This window comes from Ammospiza caudacuta, chromosome 6 (genome assembly GCF_027887145.1).
Source record: "Ammospiza caudacuta isolate bAmmCau1 chromosome 6, bAmmCau1.pri, whole genome shotgun sequence".
Taxonomy (NCBI): Eukaryota; Metazoa; Chordata; class Aves; order Passeriformes; family Passerellidae; genus Ammospiza; species Ammospiza caudacuta.
The window spans coordinates 42,707,373-42,730,370 of NC_080598.1; the positions used below are offsets into that span (position 1 = coordinate 42,707,373).

The 22,998-nt window shown below is 50.0% G+C and overlaps 1 protein-coding gene across 1 annotated transcript; it reads left to right on the forward strand.

Annotated features, from left to right (window-relative positions):
- The first annotated feature begins 907 nt into the window (after positions 1–907).
- On the forward strand, positions 908–22,998 carry VSX2 (visual system homeobox 2). Its single transcript, XM_058807805.1, has 5 exons — positions 908–1,346; positions 2,529–2,613; positions 5,430–5,553; positions 21,369–21,549; positions 22,667–22,998. Exons 1-5 carry the CDS (start codon positions 908–910, stop codon positions 22,996–22,998), a joined length of 1,161 nt encoding a protein of 386 aa, XP_058663788.1.

Below are 22,998 nucleotides of genomic sequence, written 5' to 3' on the forward strand. Positions count from 1 at the left end.
CCATGCTGACCTGGAGCTACAGTCCCAGCCCCAGTGTGGTATCCCGCTGATCAGCTGGCCCATGAGCAGGCTGCAGGAGCCCTGCTGGCCACTATCGCAGGACATGTGCTGGGGCGGCTCCCCTTGCCTCGGGATGGGCAGAACAGGGGAAGCCTTGTGGTTTCTCTTAGTTGAGTGTCTTTGGCTGGGGTAATGCTGGCAGGGATGAGGTGTGTGGTGTCTTGCCCACAGATGCAAAAAGGCAAGTTAACAGGAAACTGTGTGGTTCAGAAACCCTGCTCGTGGGCATGGGAGTCTAGAGAGTCCGAACAACCGTTTCACTTCCTCTGATGGCATGGAGCCGAACACTTCTCCAACGTCAAATCTTCCAGCTCAGTCTTTTCAAGGAACATTGCTCAGTTTTAATTCTTAGCTCACCTGCGTGGGGCCTAATTTCTCTTCTGACCTCTTATTTATCTCAGAATATGGGATGAGCAGGAGAGGCAGAGGTTTCCCTACACGTAAGCCTTGCGCATCTCTCCTCCAGGGCCGGTGCCCCACGCCGTGCGTGTTTATGAAAGCAGGGATGCCTCCATCCCTCCCTCCCTCCCTTCCTCCCTTCCTAACCCCACCTCCCCAGCACGGCTGGAGGCGAAGCGGGGCCGGGGCCTGCGGGGCCGGGCCGCCCTCTCTTTGCGCAGGGGCGGGCGGCAGCCCCCGTCCGCTGCCGGGCACCGGCCCCAGCCCGCCGAGCAGCGGCCCCGCCGCCGCCGGTGCGGCTTTTTGGCATCCCTAATCGCGGCTGGCCCCTGTGATTGGCTGCGCGGCTCTGACCCCGCTCGGGCTCCCGGCTGGGCGGATAAAAGGGGCCTGAGCCGGGGGCTCCCAGGCATTCCCGGAGCGGGCACCAGGGACCGCTGGCCGCAGCATGACGGGCAAAGCGGGCGCGGCGCTGGCCCCCAGCCTGCCCGGCAAGCCCAAGCCCGACGGCGCGGCCGCCGCCCCCGCCGCCCCGCCGCTGCCTCCGCCGCCCCCGGCGGCTGGGGTCAAGTCCAACTCGGGGCCCACCCCTCCCCGCTGCACCGGCTTCGGCATCCAGGAGATCCTGGGCTTGAACAAGGAGCCGCCGTCGCACCCTCGGGCCGCCCTGGACTCTCTGCCCGCCGGGCACCTGCTGGCGGCCCGCTCCGTGCTCAGTCCCGCCGGGGTGGGCGGCGTGGGCATGGGGCTGCTGGGCGCCAGCGGCATCCCCGGCTTTTACACCCAGCCCACCTTCCTAGAGGTGCTCTCCGACCCCCAGAGCGTCCACCTGCAGCCGCTGGCCCGGGCCCCCGGGCAGCTGGACAGCAGCCAGACGGCCAGCTCAGGTAGGCACGGCCCCGGCCCCCGGGGAGCCGCTGCGCCCCGCCAGCACCGCCGCCCGCACCCAGCCGCCGCCCGCACCCCGTGTCCCGGCGGGAGGCCGCTTGCTCGGCGGTGGAAGGGAGATTTCGTTTCGATCCCGAGAATGAGGAGAAGGGCGGGCGGGACCATATTTTCCCCCGTCCGGGGCTGCGGCCGCGGTCTGATAGCGCGGCCCCGGTCGCCCGGCCTAGGGATGCGCAGAGCCCCGTCGGACCGGCCCCCGCGACCCCGTCTTGCCGGATAATTGGGGGTCTTTTGGCATCCTTTTCCTAGACGGCAGCAGCCTCCCACAACTCTGCCTACAGGCCCCGTTCCGCGGCCGCTTCGGGTCTGCCCAGAGCGGCAGGCAGGCAGCAGCGCCGGACCCTGGCTCCGGGGGCGATTCCCGGCCTCCCTCCGGCAGCGGCGCCCGTCCCGGGCCGTGCCCGTCGCCCCCGCCCGCAGTACGGCCGGCCGAGCAGCACGGGACCGAGCCCGGGCAGGTGGCGCGGCGCCGTGGGCTGGAGCGGGACCGGAGCGCGCATCGAAATACGGGTCCCCGATCCGTCCCCCGTTGCTCCTTCGGGGCAAAGGCGGCGGCGTCCTGCCCTCAGCACCCCCGGGCCGTGGCATCCCTGGGGAGCCGGGGGCGGCGGATAGGCAGCAGCTCCTCCCGGGGCTTGTTTTTGCTGCTTGGTAGCTCCGTAAACCTCCGTTTCTCCCTCCCCGCTCCGGTGTTTCCGGGGCGCAGTCCGGGATCCCCGGGCTGGGGCAGGCGGTCGCGGTTGCCCGGCGCGGAGCGGGGGCTGCAGCTTTCCCGTTCTCCTACGGTTTGGTTGAGCTCGCCGGGCTCAGCGCGCTGGCAGCGAGGCAACAGCAGCCTCAGCAAACGAATCTGGTGGAGAGAGGCGAGAGCGAGAGCCCGGTCCCGGCCCGGAGCCTTCCCTGGCTGGGGCGAACCGCCCCGAGCTGCCCGCTGCGGAGCGGGAGCGGCGCCGGTGCCGCGCTGGAGGAGCAGCCGGCGTCGGGCCCCGTCCGCGGCGCGATCGCAACGAAATCTTCGGCCGGAGCCGGCGGAGGGAGCGGAGCCGGCGGGCCTGGCCCTGCCCGGGGGACTCTGGCGGGGAGCGAGCTCCGGCCCACAGCCGCTGCCTGTCTTTCCGCAGATTCCGAGGATGTCTCCTCCAGCGACCGAAAAATGTCCAAATCCTCCCTAAATCAGAGCAAGAAACGAAAGAAGAGGCGGCACAGGTAAGACAGCGGCGGCCACCCCTCCCGCTCCCGTCGCCTCAGTCCCCGGGGAAGCGGCGAGCCCGGCCCGCTCCGGCCTGGAGCAAAACATTCATCCCGGTCCCGGAGCGCCCCGGCACTCCTGCGGCTTCTCCAGCGGCTCCTTCCCCTTATTCTTTTCCCCGGTCCAAAATAAATCGGATACGGGGAAGTGCCTACAGGGAGTGGGGGATTCGACCACAGGTGTAATTTTATTTAATTTTTTCTGGCTGCGGGTCTAGATATCCCGGGTCGCAATCCTGTGCAGCCTAGGAGCTGCGGTGGAATGCGGATCATCAGTGTTTGGAAGGGAAAATCATGAACCTGTCAGAAATAATAAAAGCCGTTTTCAGCTCCACATGCAGCAATCTTAATACTGGCTGTCAGCAAGATAGAATTCCTATCAATAATTTAAATATTTTATTACGTAAAAATAAATATTTTGCCAATAGATTAAATAGTTGGGAATCAGAGACAGCCTGCAAAGAAGCTGAAGAAGGCTGGGAAACTGTTTAAGGAAACGAAGATCCACTTTAGGATTTGGTTTCCTATAAACACGGTCAGGGTAGTAGACTTTGCCTGACTTCTCCCACAGTTAAAATGGAGTTGGTTTGTTTGCGCTTTATAAACAGAAACGAAAAATCCCGTGCTGGGTTCTGGCATTGCTGCGGCCAGAGCGCCAGGACAAAGGAAGGCCAAACACCATCCACTGAGGGTGATTTAGGAATAATTAAATCAATCCTGCCACGATGCAGGAAAGGTGGATTAAAAGACGCTCCAGTGAAAGCTTAGCAGGATGCGGGGTGGAAGGAGACCGACTATCCCGGGAGACATCCTGCTGTGTGTGCAACAGGAGGCTCGGTCTGGAGGGCTGCTTTCCAAAGCCGGACCCCTCTCCAGGCAAATGTTCCGACTTTGGGTACTCTGGAATAAGAACGAGTTCATTTTCTCTGCACCCCAGACGGGGCTGGGCGATAACACAGCTGGGACTGGTGCACAGGTCCCGGTCTGGATGAGAGATAGGAAACGAAATTCAGATTTGTTTTATTTTCAATTCTAGACAGAAACAGACCTGCAACATTTGTCTGTAGTTGAACATTTCGTTGTAAACAGTTAAGACCTCTAATTGTACCGAGGAAGGGCTGGAAGATGACTGGCCAATAGCCTGCAAATAGCTGCAGGATAGAAACACCGAATGGGCAGTGGGTTGGGAATTGCAGAAGGGACGGGGACTACCCGGGCATGAGGAAAAAGGGGAAACTTCAGCGGAATGCCAGCAAAACCCTCCCGCCGGTGAGGCTGGACCGGCTTCCGAGCTCTTGTGGGAGGAAGATGGAGGGGAATGCTTAAAATCTAAACTGGATCAAAATTGGAATAATTTTTCCTGTGGTCGCAGAGAGAGAAAATACACGATTCAGTGTGCCTCTGCTGTCCCTAGAGTTCACAGATTTGTCAGAGTTGAAGAAAAACTGTTTGAAAAGAGAATGGATTTAAAAGTGAATTTAAAGAAGGGTCTGATCGCAGGCAGGTCCCTTGCATTTGCATCCTGCTTTTGTTAGCATTACTATCGATCTGGTGGCATCCTTTTCATTTTGTATAGCGGAGGATATTTCTGATATTTTCTGTTAATGCCCTCTGGAACTGAAAGGCTTTTCTGAAATTTGGATGTATTTTAGAAAATGACTATTTCCTCTTTCTTTCTGGGAGATACATGTTTTTTCGATTGATGCTAAATTTACACATTTACTTTGCACAAGGGCTGCAATTCGTTGTTTGGTTTAGGATTGTTTTATTTTGGTTTGGTTTTTTGGTTGAGTTTTTTTTTGTTTGTTTGACTTGATTTTTTGGTTGAGGGTTTTTTTGTTTGATTTGGTTTTTTGGTTGAGTTTTTTTGTTTGGTTTTGGTTTTGGTTTTTGGTTGGTTGGGGTTTTTTGTTTGTTTGTTGTTTAGGGTTTTGGGGTTTTTTTGCCATTGCAGTATTTTTAGCTTTTATCTAAAATTGTGCTTTTTGTACCGGAGGAGTTGAAGGGTGGGAGTTTTAACCCGCAGGGAGTGGAAGTGGTCCGAGACTTCTCATCCATCTGCTAGGGAAGGGCTTTCATCTGTCTCGGCTTTCCAGCTGCTGATTTTTCAATTTGGTTGTCCCAAACTGAGAACGGCTGCGTGATGCAGGTTGGGCTGCTGCCTGCCCAGGGCAGCCCAGGAGGATTTCTAAAGGATAATGGGGTAATGCAAACTGGCAGGGAGCAGCTAAGGAGATTTTGGAGTGGAAGCGGCCAGGGGAGAGGCAAAGGAAGGGAGCTGGTCCAGGCTCTCATGGGGAAGAACTGGTGAAAATTGGTGGGTTAGGGTGGAGAAAACATTTGGAGAATTTGTCCAAAGACTGAGACTCAAGGTGAAGGATTATTTGCTCTTGGAGACTGAAGAGGCTAAGGACCAGCAGCTGGGGAAGGGCTCAGCACCTCTCCAGACGGGATGCAGAGGATGTGATGATCCTCACGAGTGTCCGATCAGCTGCCATCGCTGCGGGTGCTGGCTGCTGGGGGGGCACTGTCTCCAGACGCAAGTCCCTGAAAGGGAAGGTGATTTGTAACTGTTAAAAATGCTGTCTTCTGGCATTTTCTGGTTCTCCTTTCACCCTGGCACTTGACCTTTTGTGCACAGAAACACAGGAGGTGGGGAAAAGCTATGTATTAGCCGGTCACCCAGGTTTCACTGTTTTCAGTGTTCATTTCTCTGACTCTTCATCATCTTTGCTGCTTCTCGTGTTTTGATCAAAGAGTTTTACTCCCCTCAGGACAATCTTCACATCCTATCAACTGGAGGAGCTGGAAAAGGCCTTCAATGAGGCCCACTATCCTGACGTGTATGCTAGAGAGATGCTGGCCATGAAAACAGAGTTGCCAGAAGACAGGATACAGGTAATCACATCTCTTGGACCCTCCTATTGTGCTGCTCTCAGCCATGTTCATCCCCCCATGAAGAAAAGGTAGTGGCATGGGCAGGTTGACATTTTTCTGAATAAACTTCCCCAGGCTGTCCACTCTCCTGCTTTTGATGGCAGGCAGATCAGATATTCTTGGCAGATTTGTATTTGGTGTCTGCATGTCGACATGTGCTGTGCCTGGTGTGTGGTTCCAGCGGTCTGGGGGGTGCAACAGAGGGAATCTTAAATCAGAGAAGGACAACAGGCATGCAAAAAAAGATGACAGTGTTTCAAGGTCTTGGTAAAAGCAAGAAGAGAGCCTCCCAGAGACCATGCCTGAAGGGAAAGGGCTCATCTCTGCTCCTTTGGCCACAGAAGGATGCCCAGGGATGGCGTGGGCAGCTACTACAGCTGTGGGTAGGATGCAGTGTGGGAATGATGGGTGAGTCCCAGCGAGATGTTTGCACTACGTCTGCACTTTGACTGGATTTGCCTCCTCAAGTGACGTTACCCTGGAAGTATCTGGGGATAATTCTTTGTTATTTTTTTTTGTTAATCTGTTAAATTTTATTAAGGTAACAGCTTTTAACATTAAGGTTTTAGCTGCATGTCAGTCCTGTCATGGTACTGTGAGGAGGTGGAACAAGGGGGTGTGGAATATCACTGCTGTGTGGGGAATCCTGCAGCAGGAAGGAGCAGCCTGAGCTGCAGGGCTGGGCCAGGACCAGCCTTTGGCATGCATGACAGCCAGAAAGCTGGAGAAGACTCAACAGCTGCTGTTTCCAGTGTGGGAGGCACACTGGACAGAGCTAACTGATGTTCACAAGGGTGGGCTCCAGCAGCCCCTTTTGCCTCGCTTTACCCCATGGCTTGCTCCCACCGGGTTTCTACACAAGGCACAGGACTGTAATGGCCAAGCCTTGAGCAGGTGGAGTTGTGGTCTGGCTGGAAGTTAACCTGCCCTGGTTCTCCACACAGTGGCAGTGGCTGGCCCCTGTGACTGGTGCGCAGTAGTTTCTACAAGAGACATTGTCCTATGTGCCATGTGGTGTTGGGAGGGTCCTGGTTTCCCTGGTTCCTACTTCTGTTCATCCCTCATGCATGCCCAGCACCCACCAAGCTGTGTCTTGAGCTCCTGCTCTTCCTTTGCTGAAGAGATGGCCCAGGAGGCTGCTCCCTTGTGGGTTTGGAATGCAGCTCAGAGGGCACTTAGCAGGATAACACTGATGCTGGAAGCTGCTGAGGTAGGACCCAGTGCAGGGACAGGAAGATCCTCCAAAACAAAGGTGTAGCCTTTTCCCCCTCTGTTCTGAGTCCCCCTCACCACCCTTATTCTTGTGCTCAATCAAAAATAACATTTTAATAAAAGCAGCTCATGCTTCTTATCCCATTGCCCTGGCAGGACTCCTGCTGATCTAACAGCTTGTAGATAACCTGTGTGCTAACAGGATTTCCACCAGTCTTCAGAAATAATGGCCCACCATCTCAAATCCTACCTGATGCATTAGGACTTTGCTCTGAGAAACAAGCCCTGATGCTTTGCCTGTAGAAGGAGTGAAATGGATAGATGGTCACTTCTCCACTTGTGATCCTGTAGGACATCAGGCCAAGAGAGGAGAGATTGTTGGGAGTTTATTGTGCCCACAGCCACAATTTGGTGCTGGGCTGGAAAGAAGATCCTTTGATTTCCCATAAAAGACCTTTCCAAGGAAGAGGTTCCTCTAGTGGCACAGTGTATGTTGAATTCCAGGGGCCCCATTTCTCTGGCCAGAGCTGAGAGATTCACTCTGTGCCAGGTGTGTGGCACACCGTGTAGAGCTGACACAGCTTGTAGGGCCTCAGCACCTGGAACACCCTGAGTATTTTAACTGATTTGGAAATTAAATAGCAGGAAAAGCATCTTAGCTGCCCCTGACTGGTCTGCCATGTCATTCTGCAGTTGGCTAATGAGCAACTGCTTACTCTTCCTGTATTGCAGCTTTTTAACCTAGGAGTTCTCCTTACTGTGACCCCTCTGCTCTTGAGATCACGTTAGCCTTGGGCAGCAGAAGCACCCCAAGGTATGGCTGTTCTCAACATCAGGTGTAGCTAGTGGCACGTGTATTCCAGAAAAAAAGTGATTGTGAATAACAGTTTTGCGGGCCATGAAAGAGGAAATAATGAGAAATAACAGAATTTCTGTAGCACCTGTTGAGCACATTGCCAGGGTGAGCATCAGGCTCGCAGAGGAGTCCTGAGCACCACTGTTCTTTCCAACAGGTCAGCAATCCACTGTCCCTTACCACACATTCTATGAAATCTCCTTGTCAATATTTTTTGTGTGTGACAAGCCATGGCAAGGTGATTCCCAAATTTGATCATACTTCTTGATATTTTACCTCATATTCCTTTTCAACTTTGGGCCTTTTTGTTACAAGCCTAATTATTTCCCCTTGGTTATAAAGTTCATGCTCCTTGAATAAATGTAAGATATTTCTTCCCCTGGTCACTTTTGGTTTTCATCATTGCTTAAGTAAGTTGCAAGGATCTTTCCTTAAATTATCCTTCATAAATCACATGCTCATCTCTTAATCATGTGGTTGTTCTTACATGAAGCCATCCTGTCTGTCAGCCTTCCTGGAGGTAAGGGACCCCATGCCTACAGCTGCATGCTGGGTGTGCTCACAGCAGCTCAGCTGGACTTGGGGGCCTTTGCAAAAATAGTCTTGCATTAGCACTGGTCTGCTTGCTTCCTTATTTATTTACATTTATCTAATTCAGCTGCTTCAAACTTCTTTTAGACATATTTTATTTTATGCTCAGGATTTTCCCTTCAGTGTTCTGGGTTTCATATTTTGTTACCTTTGGCTGACCAGCATAAAACCAGTCCTACCAGCTCTGACAGTGGTGAGAGGCGGGTGCCACACAGGGTAGCTCTCCAGTGATACTGAGCACTTTGTCAGTCTCCTGGCATCTTGAATGCATGTAAATTTCTTAATATCCCATGGCAAGAGGTTGTGCAGCAGAACTGCCTGAGTGCAGTAGATCTTGCTTTGAATCTCTTGGCATCATTTAATGCTCCTTGGAAGAGACAGCTTACAATGAACCTTTACTCCCATCTTCATAATATTTATAATTTCACATCATCACATTTTTTTTTCTTGCATGAGTTTCCAGCTGCCTGAGGGAGCTCTATAGTTTTGCATTTTCATTGCAGCTTGTGGCTCCTCTCATCTTTCAGCAATGCTCTCTCCCTCCTGTAGGTCATTAATGAAAGTGTTTTCTAATATTGTGAGCATCATATGTTGTGGACTTCTACAGCATTTCATGTGGTTTCCCACTGGATCCTCACCTAAGACTGATGTCTACCCCTTATTTTCATTCATGGAATCATTTCTCAGGAGGTATTAGTCAAAGAGAAAGTAAATCACCTACGAAATTTGATGTGAAAGTGAAATTCAAAGAGGGCAATTGAAGGAATGATATATAGGAACTGTTTGCAGATAAAGCCTTCAGCAGAACACTACAAATAGCCATCAGAGGCCAGAAAGTTACTGGTTTAAGAGAACATTGAATATAGGAAAAAAATATTCAAACCCTCCATTTAAAGAGGATATGAAAGTGTATTTTTTCCCCAAGGCAGACACACACTGTGTGTGTTTTACTCCCACACTGAGCTGGCCGCTCCTGGAAGGAAAATGAGCATCCTCCCATTGGGCAGCATGGGAAAATAATTTTTTATAATAGTGAGATACTATGCACAAGTCACATCAGATGTCACTGTGGCCATTTTGCAAGACAGACCACATTAATCAATGTATTTGAAAGAATATTCATATGAATTGAAGTGCCAGTATGGGAATAAACCCAGGCTGTTCTGTAAAATCCAAGAGAGGTAAGTAGATTCCTGTGGGGAAGTATATCCTTAATAAACATTATGAAGTATTAAAAATGTCCTGAGGCTGACAAATACTGTGACATCTGACTTAAATTGCTTTTTCTCATAACAAATCTCTTAATGGTAACATGTAGATTTTAGATAACTTATCCCTAGTGAATTTATTCATACATAACAGTTCCAAACTTTAAACTGAGTAGTTACAAAATGAAAGTTCAGTAACAGTTTGATTTGGGGATTATTGAAATGATTTTGTATGTTTGTCCTTAAAGTATGTCTCCTATTAATCAAACAAATTGATTAATCAGTGCTTCAAAAAAATAAGATCCTGACTGCTATTGTAGGGACATTAGAGTCACCTTTTAAGGGAAGTAATCAATTAAGAAAAGGTAATAAAACTGCTAAAAATTGTCAGTTCTTGCTGTTAAAAGGGGCATGGTAATTATTGGATGACAATTCTTGGGACAAATGAAATTGCTCACATAAGCAAAAGGAATCCCAAGAAGAGGCTGGTGCTGTGTGAAGAGTGGGGATTGTCTGTGCATCCAGCAAGCTTTGTCAGGCAGCTAAGAGGCCAATTTTGGCTAAAAACAAAACAAGGTCAATTAAATCTCTAATTGAAAAAGTATTGGTTTAGCTACCAGATTAACACATTTCAGTATCACTGTGAGGCCTTTAGGAGCTGAACAGGGATGGAGGAATCAGAAGGAGTAATCATTTAGAGGGAAGCAAGTACCAAGGGTATTTTGCAAGGACAGAGGCTTACCTTCCTTCAGTTTTGCAAAACGGTTCCCTGTTTAGAGATGAAGATAATTTGACAAGGCCTGAGGAGCCTGTACTGCACTGAGTGTGAGCTCAGGAGTGAACCCAGGAGCCCCCTCAAGAAACATGACAGAAAGCATGAAGGAAAAATTAGTTTTATGCAGCTTTAGCAGCCCTGGCTTCTCCCCCTCCTGCCAGATTTTCCTGCTGGTTGCAGAGTGCTGAGGTGTAGTCTGAGTCCCAGGGTGTAAGGATGGAATGCTGTGATTGCTCCATGCAGCTGGTGACCTTTGCTGAGTGTGTGCTGGAAATGCAGCCAAAGCATTACTCAGTGCTGCAGAGAGTGGGATTGTGGCTTTTCTAAGCTTATCACTAGCTCTCCAAGAAGTGAGGACCTGTATACTTCTGTTAAAATTTTGGGTGACTGTCCCACATGGAACAGAGCAAGGCCAGCATGAGGCACAGTGCCAGTGGGCTCCAAGGGGTACCTCTGTACAGCACATTCCTGGGGACCACGTGGCTGGAAGGAAATGCCACACTGGGTAGGGCTGCTGGAGGTAGATTACCAAGGTGAAGGACAAGCCAAAGTGTTGCTGCTGTGTGAGCCAACTGTTTCAAAATATATACATTTTAAGAGCCCTGCAAAGAGTTAATAATGAAATAGAGTTGAGCAGCTAGCGCTGGCTACCCTTGCCAATAACTCATGAGCACTGGGGCAAGCCATGGCTCTGTGATACCAGATAAGTGTCATAAACTTCCCCTATGCTTCTAGAAATGTAGAAAGTACACAAGTGAGAGTAATAAAACTAATCAAACTTAGTGGCTCACTGAGAATATTATTATGAGTTTTTCTCATGGCATATGGTGCATCTCTGCCTCCATGTCTTTAATTGGTATGTTAGGAGTTCATCCACTTTTCTGCCTCTTCAATAACATGCTTGTTTAGTTGATCTAAATTCATATTCATTTCCATTTTTCAATTAAGAGTTGTTTAATTTGGCCCTTTCTCTAATGGATTGTTTTCATTACCCTTTATCTATGGCCTGTTTTCAGCCCATGTGCTAGAACTTCGTTTACAAGTTAATTACCAGAGCTGCAAACAGAGGGGTTGGGTGATGGGCAAGAGCAGGGGCCCAGGCAAGTTTTCCGAAGGGATTCTTGTCTGAAAAGTCTTACACTACATGCTTTTGGACAGAGAAAGAAAATGTGGTAGGAGAAAAGAAGGAAAATGGAGGGCTGGGAATGACACTTTAGCTTAATGAAGTGGGGGCTCTCCTGCTTGTTGCTAGACCATGTAGATTCCTGCTTATCTTGTGGGATTTTACCCTGCTACAGCTGGGGCTGCTAGGTGCAGTTTTAAAAGGTCCTTTTGGTGGAGAGGTGAAGGTATAGAGTTATGAATATTTTCTTTACCCAGGTACTGCTTTATCCCTCTATGTTCAGTCCCTGAGTTGCTTTAGTCACTGATCAATTTTCTAAATGAAACAAAAAACCAAATAAAACCAAACTTGCCTCTTCTTGCCTTCTGCTCTGTTCTTACGAGATGTTTATGGCTGTCCCAGGATAAGGGACTGGGAATTTGATATGTTTTTGCACAGAACTGGGAGGAAAACAGGGGCCTTTACTCTGCTTGTTCTCTCCATGGTTTGGAGACACTCTCAGCGAGGATCTGACACCTGCAAGCATTGGGTCACACGAGTTCCCTGTGAGAGGAAAGATAGGCAGGAAAAATGGGCATCCTGAAGCCCATTTCTCTGGAGTGCATTGGTAAAGGCCTTCCCCATCATGTCCAAGAGAATCAGGAATAGCTCTGCAGGCATGATGCCAGGCTGGGACAACTCTTCCCTGCATTCATCCCCCCATTTTCTTGGTCTCAACAACAGTAGTTTAAGGCTAACACTTCTCTGAGTTAGCTTAGGCATGCAGTTCCTCGGTCACTTAGCTCTTCTGGAAATACCATCCCAAATCCCTGTGCTGGGAGCACTTGTATTCACTTCTTTAATTAATTATGAACTTTCTTTTCTCTCTTCTGATACCACTGCAGTTTTTCACGTCTGATTTTTAAAAATAATTGGTCATCCCAGCAATTCCAGTAGTTAATTCCTCTCCAGCCTTATGACACCGGGCAGAGGAAACAGCTGATGGTTGTGTTCATGTTTTCCTTTAATGACCCTTTATTACAAAGTTTTCCTACTTTCCTGGCTTTGAATAGAGATTTTTCTAACAGTTCAATAACACAGGCACTTTAGACACTCAGTTAATTTACTCTTCCCTGTATTTCTTAATGGATCTATTTCTCTCTGTAGTGTTTTTGTTTTACCCTGATAGATCTCAACAAGTTCTTCTGATTCTTCTCTGGAAGCACAAACCTGCTCTCCTTTTCATTGCCCTTCTCTGTGGGTTTTCTGTGAGCTGGGTTTTGCCCAGGCACTGCAGAGCAGTCCAGTCCTCAGCAGACACACCAAGAGCCTCAATCTCCATGTGCATGAGGCTGCAGGTCCTTCTGTGGAGCAGAAAAGAGGAACTGAGCACTGAAACAAACTGTTTCTGCAGTATCTTACGACAAAGATGATTTCCAGAGGGTGCTTTATTGGAGGCTGTGAAAAGCATTGGGTGCTCTTCTGTCTACCCTGAGTGTTACTGTCCTGGGAGGAGCAGTGAGAGGTGTTCAGTTTAGGACCTGCCCAGTGTGAGGAGCATTTGCTCCCTACTTTCTCTCTCAGCAGGTAGCTGGTAGGGTCCCAAATGTCTGAGCAAAGGCAGAGCTGAAACTATGGCTCCCACAGTTATTAGAGCTCTCAGCTGCAGCCTTCTCCTCAAAATTGTAGCAGGGGAATGCAAGCCAAGCACTGGTTGCCTTTCTGTGAGTTACATAAACGCTCATGCCATGCATGTTGCACACTCACAACCATAGGGGTTAAGTTCCTTCCCTGGTGACTGACTTGTGCCTGGCTGCTGTGGCTGACCTGCTCCAAGGTGGACGAGCAGCAGCCCCTGGCCAGGCCAGGTCAGCCCCTGCCTGTGCTGCTCGGGCAGGCCAGCACAGACAGGCTGCCCACCAGCCTGGGTCACCTGCAGCTTGGGGACCCACATGGCAGCACAATTTCATTGTGCTACCCTTTCCTTTCTAAAGACACTGCTTGGCTCGTCCAGAGGGAGGGCTGAGCTGTGAGTGTCCTTGAGAAAAAAATTCTTGGGAGGATCTAGCCATCCCATCCATGTGAACATGCATGAGGAATTCCTGTCATAGCCAGACGTGCCAGTGATGTCCATTCCAAGACAACTTGCTTGATGTCCATCACATCTTTCTGACATCTCTGGGTCCCTTCACTGCCAGCCTTCCAACTCAGAGTGCCCCATCACTGTCACGACAACCACTGCCATTTGTTATTTCACTGGATCAACTTCTTCAGCTTATATGATGACCATGACTGAGATCAAGGCTCAGAGTCTAAGTGACAGCTAAGGGAGACACCTGGGACTGTGCTGTCCTGGTGTGAGCAGCGTTCCTGGCCAGCCTGCATGTCACCAGCTCTGCAGGTCACACCATCAGCTATGCTGTGCCCAAGTGTTGGCTGCAGGTGTCAGTGGCACAGCAGCAGCCAGTGCCTGCAGAATCAGTTCTGCAGCTGGAAGATTGTCATGTGAAAACCCCTGGAGTTGTGAATTACCCAACAAAGGTTAAGGATACACAGAGCTGAGGAACAGTAGAGCCAGGAGCAGACACATGGTAGGAGTAGAGTGCTGAAGGCCCCCCCAAGCTGGTGCACAGAAACTGATTACATCTTACAGCATTTTACAAAATGTCCTGTTTGTATAGATATCTTCCAGCTAATGTTCAAGGGTGCTTGGGGACTTTGCAGACTGTCCCCATGCCTGTGAGGCTTGAGCCCTGTCTCAGGGAGTAGTGGGCACAGCAGTACTGCAGACATCATCTCTTGCTGGTGCACAGCCTCTGGTGCCTGTGTGTTTTTCTGGAGCAGGTCAGAGAGCACCTTTGCCCCTTGCTCAGGGTCTGGGCAGGGCACCAGGGAGCTGCTGCTGGCATGCAGGGGGCAGTCCCAGAGCACAGGCAGTGCTCCACAGCCTCAGGGGAATGCTGGCATCCCATGGTCTGATTTCAGGGCCCATTGAAAGGCATTGTGAGGGGGATGTGACATTTCTCCTCTGGCTGTCCTGGCTCACCTTCTCTAGCATGAAAGTGATAATGTGGTGTGTCCCTGCACGATTACAGAGTGCATTACTTACAGGTGTTTATGAAGATCTATGCTAAGGTTTTCTCTGTGCTAGAGGACCTGCAGAGCAGTGTTAGTGGGGGAAAAGAAGGCAAAATGAAATAATTCAGGCAGGATAGCAGCTTGGTTAATGGAGTCAGGTACTGTGATCACCTAAAGGATGGATGTGCACTATCACCGTTTGTGACAATGACAAATGTCTCCCTGGGTTTCTGTGGATTAGGATGATGACTGCACTCTTGTCAGCTTTCTTGTGACTATCATGCTTCTATGACCCTGATGTTTTTCTTGTTTTTCACTCAGCATGTTAGGAAAAGAGGAATTTGGGTGTTGATCTGCCAGGTCCCAGCATATGGGAGCCTATTCTGTAGTGCCAGCGAAGCTACTGGTCAGCTGGAATCACAGTGTGGCCGTGGTGAAGTCAGTGTCTCAGAGATGCATTTGCTGTGCAGATGTGATGCACACACAGACTGAGTGTGTGCTGAACCACTGATCTCACCATGCTGACCCTGCACGTCGTGTGCACACTCGTTTTCCTTTGGGGAAGATGGGATCCCTGCAGCAAATGAAGCTCTTTGCCTTTGAAAGGTTACAGGAAGTGAAAAAATGTTGCCCGTGAGGCCAGGTGAAAACCCCAGATTTACCAAAGGAACACAGTTTAAGACGTTTCCTAGTGAAGAGGGATTTTATAGCTTTGGTTGCATAAGTCAGATAAATTGCAACAAACAGTTATTCTTGGCCCATGTAGTGCTTTTAAGAGCAGGATTCAGAGACAGGAGTAGCCTGTAGGACTGGTGGCATGGTAATACCATGCACATTTTTGCTGTGTGCTCATTAAGCCCATATTCAATGAGTGCCCTGTTACTCTTTTAGCTTAGAGGGGACCCAAGCATGATGCATCATTGTGTCTTCACTCAAGAGGGATGAGCACTGTATCACAGCTCATCTTGTACCTCTGGTTGGACCTGTTAGCCAAGTGGGTTGGACACAACTCCAGCTTTTATCAGAAGGGCTCTTGCTATGTTATGTATAGGAATAGTCCTTTCTAAAGTGAATTCAGCAAGCTCTTTCTCAGTGTTTAGCAAGAGGAGGGATGATGCGTCCTTTGATCAGCCATGCAGCCCATGTGCAACCTTTACTGCTCTCATTTAACTTCATAACCACTTTACACCTGCCATAGAAAGTGATGTCACCATAAACAGTACCAATAACTTTGACGTTACATTTGAAAAGACAGCAATAAACTGTTTCCAGGCTTACACAGGTGCTGCAGTCTCCACCAGCAGTCAGGAGGCTTTTCTGTAGTGATTGCTAAAACAGAGGGATTGGAGGAAGCCCCAGGGCACAGTCAGAGCTCATGCTCTCATGGCAGTCTGTTACACAGCCCTGGTATTGGTGGGGACGTGCTCCAAGCAAGATATGAGGCCATTCTCTGCAGTGTTCACATCTTCAGACTGAACCCAGCCAGGGCTACAGGTCCTGTCTGATATGAGGGTGAGGACATCACTGTTTTACCAGAGGAGATTTTAATTTTGAGCACTATCATTGTTAAGTCTTGGGTTGGTCAGGGTAGAAAGGGAGAGGTGTATTTGTCAGGAGAAGCTGGGCACTGAGGTACCAACAGCCCCGGCCGGGGAGGGCAGATCCCGGAGGTGTTGGCTCGATGCCCCGGAGCGCCTCGGGCAGGGAAGTGCCGGACAAAGAGAGGGCACACCGGGCACTGGGCACCGCTCCCAGCGCCTTACGGGGCATTGGGGCTCTGCCCTCCCTTCCTTCCTTCCTTCCTTCCTTCGGGGCTGTTTGCCACAGCTGTGCGCAGCTGCTCCTGCAGCCCGGCACAGGCACGCGGTGTCCGTGTGTCCGTGTCCGTGTGTCCGTGTGTCCGTGTCCGTGTGTCCGTGTCCGTGTATCCGTGTGTCCGTGTGTCCGTGTGTCCGTGTCCGTGTATCCGTGTGTCCGTGTCCGTGTGTCCGTGTGTCCATGTGTCCGTGTGTCCGTGTGTCCGTGTCCGTGTGTCCGTGTGTCCGTGTCCGTGTGTCCATGTCCGTGTGTCCGTGTGTCCGTGTGTCCGTGTGTCCATGTGTCCGTGTGTCCGTGTGTCCGTGTCCGTGTGTCCGTGTGTCCGTGTGTCCGTGTCCGTGTGTCCGTGTCCGTGTGTCCGCGGGCGCGGCGGGCCCTGCCTGTGGCCATCTAGCGGACACTCGGCTTGTGCTGCTCCGGGCTTGTGCTCCACAAACCGCGCTCCTTGAAACGCCCTCTTGGAATGCTCCGTCACAGGCAGGACGAGACCTCGGTTGAAGCAAAATTTCACAATTCTCAAGCCTGGAATTTTCCTTTAATAGATGAGGAATGCTTGGGCAGGGAAAAGATATATATATTTATACTGATAAGAAAAAAAAATTCCAATATTGTCACAGACATCTTTTCATAAAAATCCTTTCTTTAGGATTTTTTCCCCCTTCTGAGAAGCTGTGGCCTCAGCAACAAAATGTAAACAATGGTTATCTGCTGCTGTGGAATGCAACAGGTGATTCCATGATTGGTCTCGGGTGGATGTTTGGATTTACTGACCACTCACGGCAGAGCTGGGTCTCACTCTCTGCTGAGACACAGCCCTTTGTTATTCATTCCTTTTCTATTCTTAGCTTAGCTAGCCTTCTGAGAACTTTTCCTTCTATTTCTTTTAGCATAGTAATAATGTAATATATATCATAAAATAATAAATCAAGCCTTCTGAACATGAGGTCAACATTCTCGCCTCTCTCTTCATCCTGCAACCCTTGCAAGCCCTGTGACACAATATAAATTCTCCTGTCTTTTTACCCTAGCTTGGAAAGTAGCTGCCAAGAAAATGAGTGTTACCAGTGGAAAATTTTAGGTTGAAAAAACCAGAAACAATACACAGGAATTCCACAGATGTTTTAAAATATCCCTTCACTAATTCAGATTTCTGAATTATGGCTAACCTCAGGGAGATTTCTCTCTTCAGCAGACAATGTTTCAGACACTGATTTGGTAAACAAACTAATATGATGAATGTGGATAACAAGGATGTGTCAAGTATTATGTCCCCTTGCAAAATGAGAGATTTCTCCTCCTCCAATTTGCTCTTCTGCATCATCAATAATCTGGAGAAGTATCAGTTGTCATCTGTGATTCAGAGGAGGAAACTGTTGAGATTATCCTTGCCAGTCTTGACTCCAAAATTCCCACTCCAAAACCCTTGCAACTCTATAGTCAAGTACAGAGTGCCTGAACTTTTATTGCTTTGGGCAGTGGGCACTGGAGGTGAGTGTTAGGTGATGATTTAAGTCAGAAACATTCCTACTTTTCGCAATACTACTGCAAGACAAACCTGTGCATTTTTCTCCATTGTTCACTTTTGGAGAACAGGCTTCCTGGAGCTGTTTGCCAGATTTCACAAAGGGTGTTTGTGTGAAAATAGAGGTGTGAAACTTTTTGGGGTGTAACACATTGGTCCAAAAGACACCTCTGCACATCACATTGTGGCAGCTTTGCACAAACATGTGACATACTTCAATCTAAAATCAATCAGAAGGTTTCACCACTGCCCATGAGGTGTGGAAGCAGAAGCACAGTCCTTTCACCATAGCCTGGGCTGTGCAACAGAGACCCAGATGAGAACAAGTGAGAAGGAAGGTGCAGGGTACAGAGCAAGGCCAGTAAAGCATTTCACAAAGCTGAGCCAATCCTCAGGGTGGGAAGGGGAAAGAGGAAATGTGGACAAACCTAGACATTGTTGGAGGCAGACCAAATCTTACACAGTCAGAGGAAGCTGTAGAGTAGATATATCCAAGAAAGAACAATAAGCAGCCAAAGAATGCCAAAACCACAAGAGATGTGTAAGGTCAATAAAGTCTAAGGGGGAAACCCTCTCCTGGAAAAGTGAGGGGCCAATACTAAATAACTGCATATTTGGATGTTGTGCCTGATGTGCCAACACAGCTGAAAATAGCTCTGAGTTACTAAATCACTGTGTAATTCAGCTCAGAATCAAGGCATGTGAAAATTTTGGCAGCACATTGATAAATTTGAAGAAATCACTGAGATCTTCTTGTAAATGAAAGCCCCACTGATGGAGCCATCTGAATGAGGACAAAATCATGGAAACAGGACACAGGGGACAATCCTGCCGATTTGAAATGGCATGAGGACTGCCAGTGTCATGCTGGAGCTCGTCACTCAATGTTCCTCAGAATGAGCTTGTGACAGAGATGCTTGACTGGGATCTGATCCCAGCAATACACAGTATTGAGCACCACTGGTTTCACTTCATGACTCAGATGAAGATATGGTTCCTAGTATTAAACCTAGATTGTCAGTCTTCCTGATTTCTGCTCTGCTAAACATTCTGGGATTTCAAACTTTCATTTTTCCTAATCAAAACCTGGAGGAAATTCCCATCAAATAACAAAAATTAGTTTTGGAAACCTCAGAATGATCTTACTGAGATGTTGATGCAATTTTGATTTTCTCATTTGGCTTTAATGCATAGATTTTGCATGTCTTAGGCAGCTGAGATTAAAATACAGCATTCAGAAGAAAGCTATAGATAATTTTGATTACACTTCCACTGGCTGGACACAGTTTTTCCTGTGTGATTGAATCAGCATTTTTTGATTGAAGATTTTCTACCAGCTCTAGTCAAAATTGGGCTGCCAGCTGGCAAAGCTTCTGCTGCCTCCAGCATTTCCACCGCCATGGAAAAGGGGATGCTCCAGGGTAGCAGGTTTAAAACACTGCCATGGAAAAGGGGATGCTCCAGGGTAGCAGGTTTAAAACACTGCCATGGAAAAGGGGATGCTCCAGGGTAGCAGGGTTTGTGGCAGTGGGCAGTGCTGGGCCAGGCTGAGACCCAGCCAGGGAAAAGGAAGAGGAGCTTGAGGCAGGCAGGAATATGATAGAGGCATCAGGGTAGGAGGGTAGAGAAAGGGCAAGTGGTAAAAGCATCGGTAAAGAGGCCCCTGCAGCTCTGCACCCTGTGCTCTGGGAATGGGAGGATTGCAGACCCTCTGCCAGCGTCCTGCTGGCTGCACAGCCAAGCAAACCCATGTTTCACACAGGCATGGAGGAGAGGGAGAAGAGAGGAAGCTCTGCATTCCTGGGGTCTTTGCTTAGGCCCTGGAGGATTTGCAACCCTCCCCGGTCCAGGGGTTACAGAGTGGCAGTATGAAAGCGTAAATCACACCGTTCATCATGCAGAGGAGGTGACATGTGGTGAAGCCCCCTTTTGCCTGGTAAAATCCTCTCTGACATGCACAGAGTGTCTTCTGCTGGGAGAAGCTGAGATCACAGCCAGTGGAACCACCACCCACCCATTCCACAGAGCTGTCTGGGGGAGCAGGCTGGCTGGGCTCCTGGGAATGGCCAGCAGTGGCTGTCATCCGTGCTAGCAAGCCACCCACCTGCCCACCCTGCAGCTCTGTCCCTACCATAAGGTTTCAGTGCTGGGCAGTTCTCCTCTGCACTGGTAGAAGAGATGATATTGCCTTGCCACCTGAGACCAGGACATCACTCAGTGGCATCAGTGTTATGGTCCCCATGGCAGAGCTGGGGGACTGGCACAGAACCCCGGTGCCCCCCACTGCAGCTTGAGTCCCCCACAGCTGCGAGTAGTGGGGACAAGAGAGGGTTAAGCTGTCAGCTCTGTAATGTTAAACAGGTGTCAAAGGCACCTCCATATATCTGCAGATTGAAATCAAATTCTTTGCAGTATAAAAAGATAAATTACCCAGGCGATTCCCGCCTCATCCCACTCATCAGGCCAGCGCCAGACGGCAAGCAATTTTTTTTTTTAATGTGCTAACGACCTAATCAAGCAATCAAGTCGGAGAAGATTGCGGAGTGACCCCGAGCATCCATCTGCCAGCGAGACCCCGACATTCATTTCCATTCCGCCGTGTACTTTCCGGGAAAGGGAGGGAAAAAATAGAAAAGAAAAAAAAAATCCTAAACAAATTAACACCCAATTTTCTGTGAGTCTAATTAGTTAAATGAGGAGGTGTTTGGGGTGTCCACCGGGAGGGAGGGACTGCCTCTCGGAGAGGGGCCTGGTAACTCCATGGCATTAATTAGCGCAGGTCAATGGCGTGGTTCCCCGGGGACCAGCTGCTTTAATTTCCCGTGATATTTCAGTGCCTGAGGCCCATCGATTCAAACTGAAATTAACTTATTTTTCAATCAGGCCTGGGCTGCCCCTGGGGCTGACTCTTCCTTTGCCTCCTTCTGAATAGACCTCAAGCAATTTTTCATCTAAAGCTGATGCCTCTGCGCAGGGGGGGAGAAGGGAGGGGAGCCGGGGAGGGAGGAGGGTGAGGGAGACAAGAGGAATGGAAATCGGAGAGAGAGCACTAATAGATTTCTGCGAGTATCACCCCCTCCCTGCCATTGCTGCCTGCCTCTCTGCTCACTGCCCCCCAGGTCACAGCTCAGAGATTATTCTGCCAATTTTCTGAGAAGATGAGGGGTTTTTCAAACTGGGAATTCAGGGCAAAGCGCACAGAGCAGCTTCCCCCTTCTTTCGAGCATCCGCCCCCATCCCAGCCCTCCCTGCAGGCACCACTGCCTGCAGCCCTGTATCGCTGCTCAGACACACAGCAAATAATAAAAGAAAATCCCAGGCACGAGAGCCAAAAGCCACTAGAAAAAAGACGTTGCAATGGCAAATTAATTACATCCTGTGGAGAGGGATGGGACCTGCTTTCACACTTGGCCCTCTCCACTCCTTCAAGGGAGGGAGGGAGAGATACCCAATGTCTGTTGCATGGTGGCAGAGGTTGTATTGCCTTTGGGATAAACATCCACCCACCTGCTTTCATCATGCTGCAGAAGTACGTGCATGTTCCCATGTGGGAAAGGGCCTGGCACACCTTCTCCATGCACAAAACCTGTGTCCCTCCTTGTTGCTCGCTCCAGGTTTGGTTCCAGAACCGCCGGGCCAAATGGCGGAAGAGGGAGAAGTGCTGGGGCAGGAGCAGTGTGATGGCTGAGTACGGGCTCTACGGTGCCATGGTGCGTCACTCCATCCCGCTGCCTGAGTCCATCCTCAAGTCTGCCAAGGATGGCATCATGGAGTCCTGTGCCCCTTGGCTCCTGGGTAAGAGACCAGCCAACTTCATGGGGGATAGCAAATGGGTAGAGACAGGGGGATGCAGGGAAGAAATCAGAGTCGTGTTGAAAATAGGTGAGGGGCAGCAGGGCAAGGTCCCCCCATCCTGCCACCCTCAATGCCTCCACCTGCCAATGACCCTTGTCAATAGAGTTCCACCAAATTTCTGCTGGACCTTGGATCATGACCTCCAGAATCTGGCTGGAAACAAATTTGCCCACACACTCAGGCTGGTGCTGACCTTCCCTTCCCTTCCCTTCCCTTCCCTTCCCTTCCCTTCCCTTCCCTTCCCTTCCCTTCCCTTCCCTTCCCTTCCCTTCCCTTCCCTTCCCTTCCCTTCCCTTCCCTTCCCTTCCCTTCCCTTCCCTTCCCTTCCCTTCCCTTCCCTTCCCTTCCCTTCCCTTCCCTTCCCGTGGCTCAAGCATATTTCATGCCCAGCTCTGGAGCAGGGGCTCCAATCCTTGCCCAAGGCAGGAGGTCATCCCAGTCTCACTCCTCCAGCCCTGTGATGTTGGATAGGGTGCTAAGACTCCCAAATGCTCTGTCTTTGCCCAAGTTTCGCTTGGTTTTCTGTGCAGACATGGAAGTAGCAGCTACGCTGTCACACTCCTGCTCTTTGCTTCCATCTTTCTGACCTTCCAGGCTGGTTCTGCCCCAAAACTAGTACCTGGCATCTTGACAATGGGCTGTCCTGTCCTTCTGTCCCCGTGAAACAGAGAGAGGCAGAAGGGTGTTTGTGGTTTGATACAGAAATAAAAATATCCCTCCTAATGAGGGATCTCCCTCCCCAACCTCGGTGAAGCTCAGGCAGCTATGCTGCTGTCTGAGACCCTCATCTCCATGCAGGAACAAGTTAGCTTCAGGTTCACAGAGAGAAATGAAGGGGAGAGTAATTATAGACCTTTGGGACCAGCCACAGTCCACAGATGCTGGGCTGCCCTTGTGCGGGGGCCAGAGCGAGTGGCTCGCCATGACTGCTGTGTGAAGCAAGGGTTTCTGCTTTTCCTTAATTCTGGCCTCTCTTTATCTTTGCTGTTTTCAGTTCAAGATGGCTTTCCCATGCCCAGGCGCTTTTCTAAACCCGAATACCAACAATTCTTTTTAGGGATGCACAAAAAGTCTCTGGAGGCAGCGGCTGAGGCGGGGAGGAAGACAGAGGTGGAGCGCCAGGCCCTGCCCAAGCTTGACAAAGGTGACAAGGAAGAAAGGGGTCCTGATCCCAAAACCACCATTTCCCAGGAGGAACTGAGAGAAAACAGCATTGCTGCCCTCAGGGCCAAAGCTCAGGAGCACAGCACCAAAGTCCTGGGGACCATTGCCGGGGACAGCCCAGCCCCAGGCAGGAAGCCAGAGACAGGGGAGGAGGCGGCCGTGGCAGAGGATGAGAGACAGACGGAGAAGCTGAACTCATCGCAGAAGGAGGAGAAGCTGATCTAG

What these genes read in the sequence shown, in the direction of transcription:
- VSX2 (XM_058807805.1), top strand. Translation starts at nt 908, where the DNA reads ATGACGGGCAAAGCGGGCGCGGCGCTGGCCCCCAGCCTGCCCGGCAAG. An exon ending in TGCCAGAAGACAGGATACAG is followed by an intron (nt 5,554 to 21,368) that starts GTAATCACATCT and finishes TGCTCGCTCCAG; the next exon opens with GTTTGGTTCCAGAACCGCCG. An exon ending in CTGTGCCCCTTGGCTCCTGG is followed by an intron (nt 21,550 to 22,666) that starts GTAAGAGACCAG and finishes AATTCTTTTTAG; the next exon opens with GGATGCACAAAAAGTCTCTG.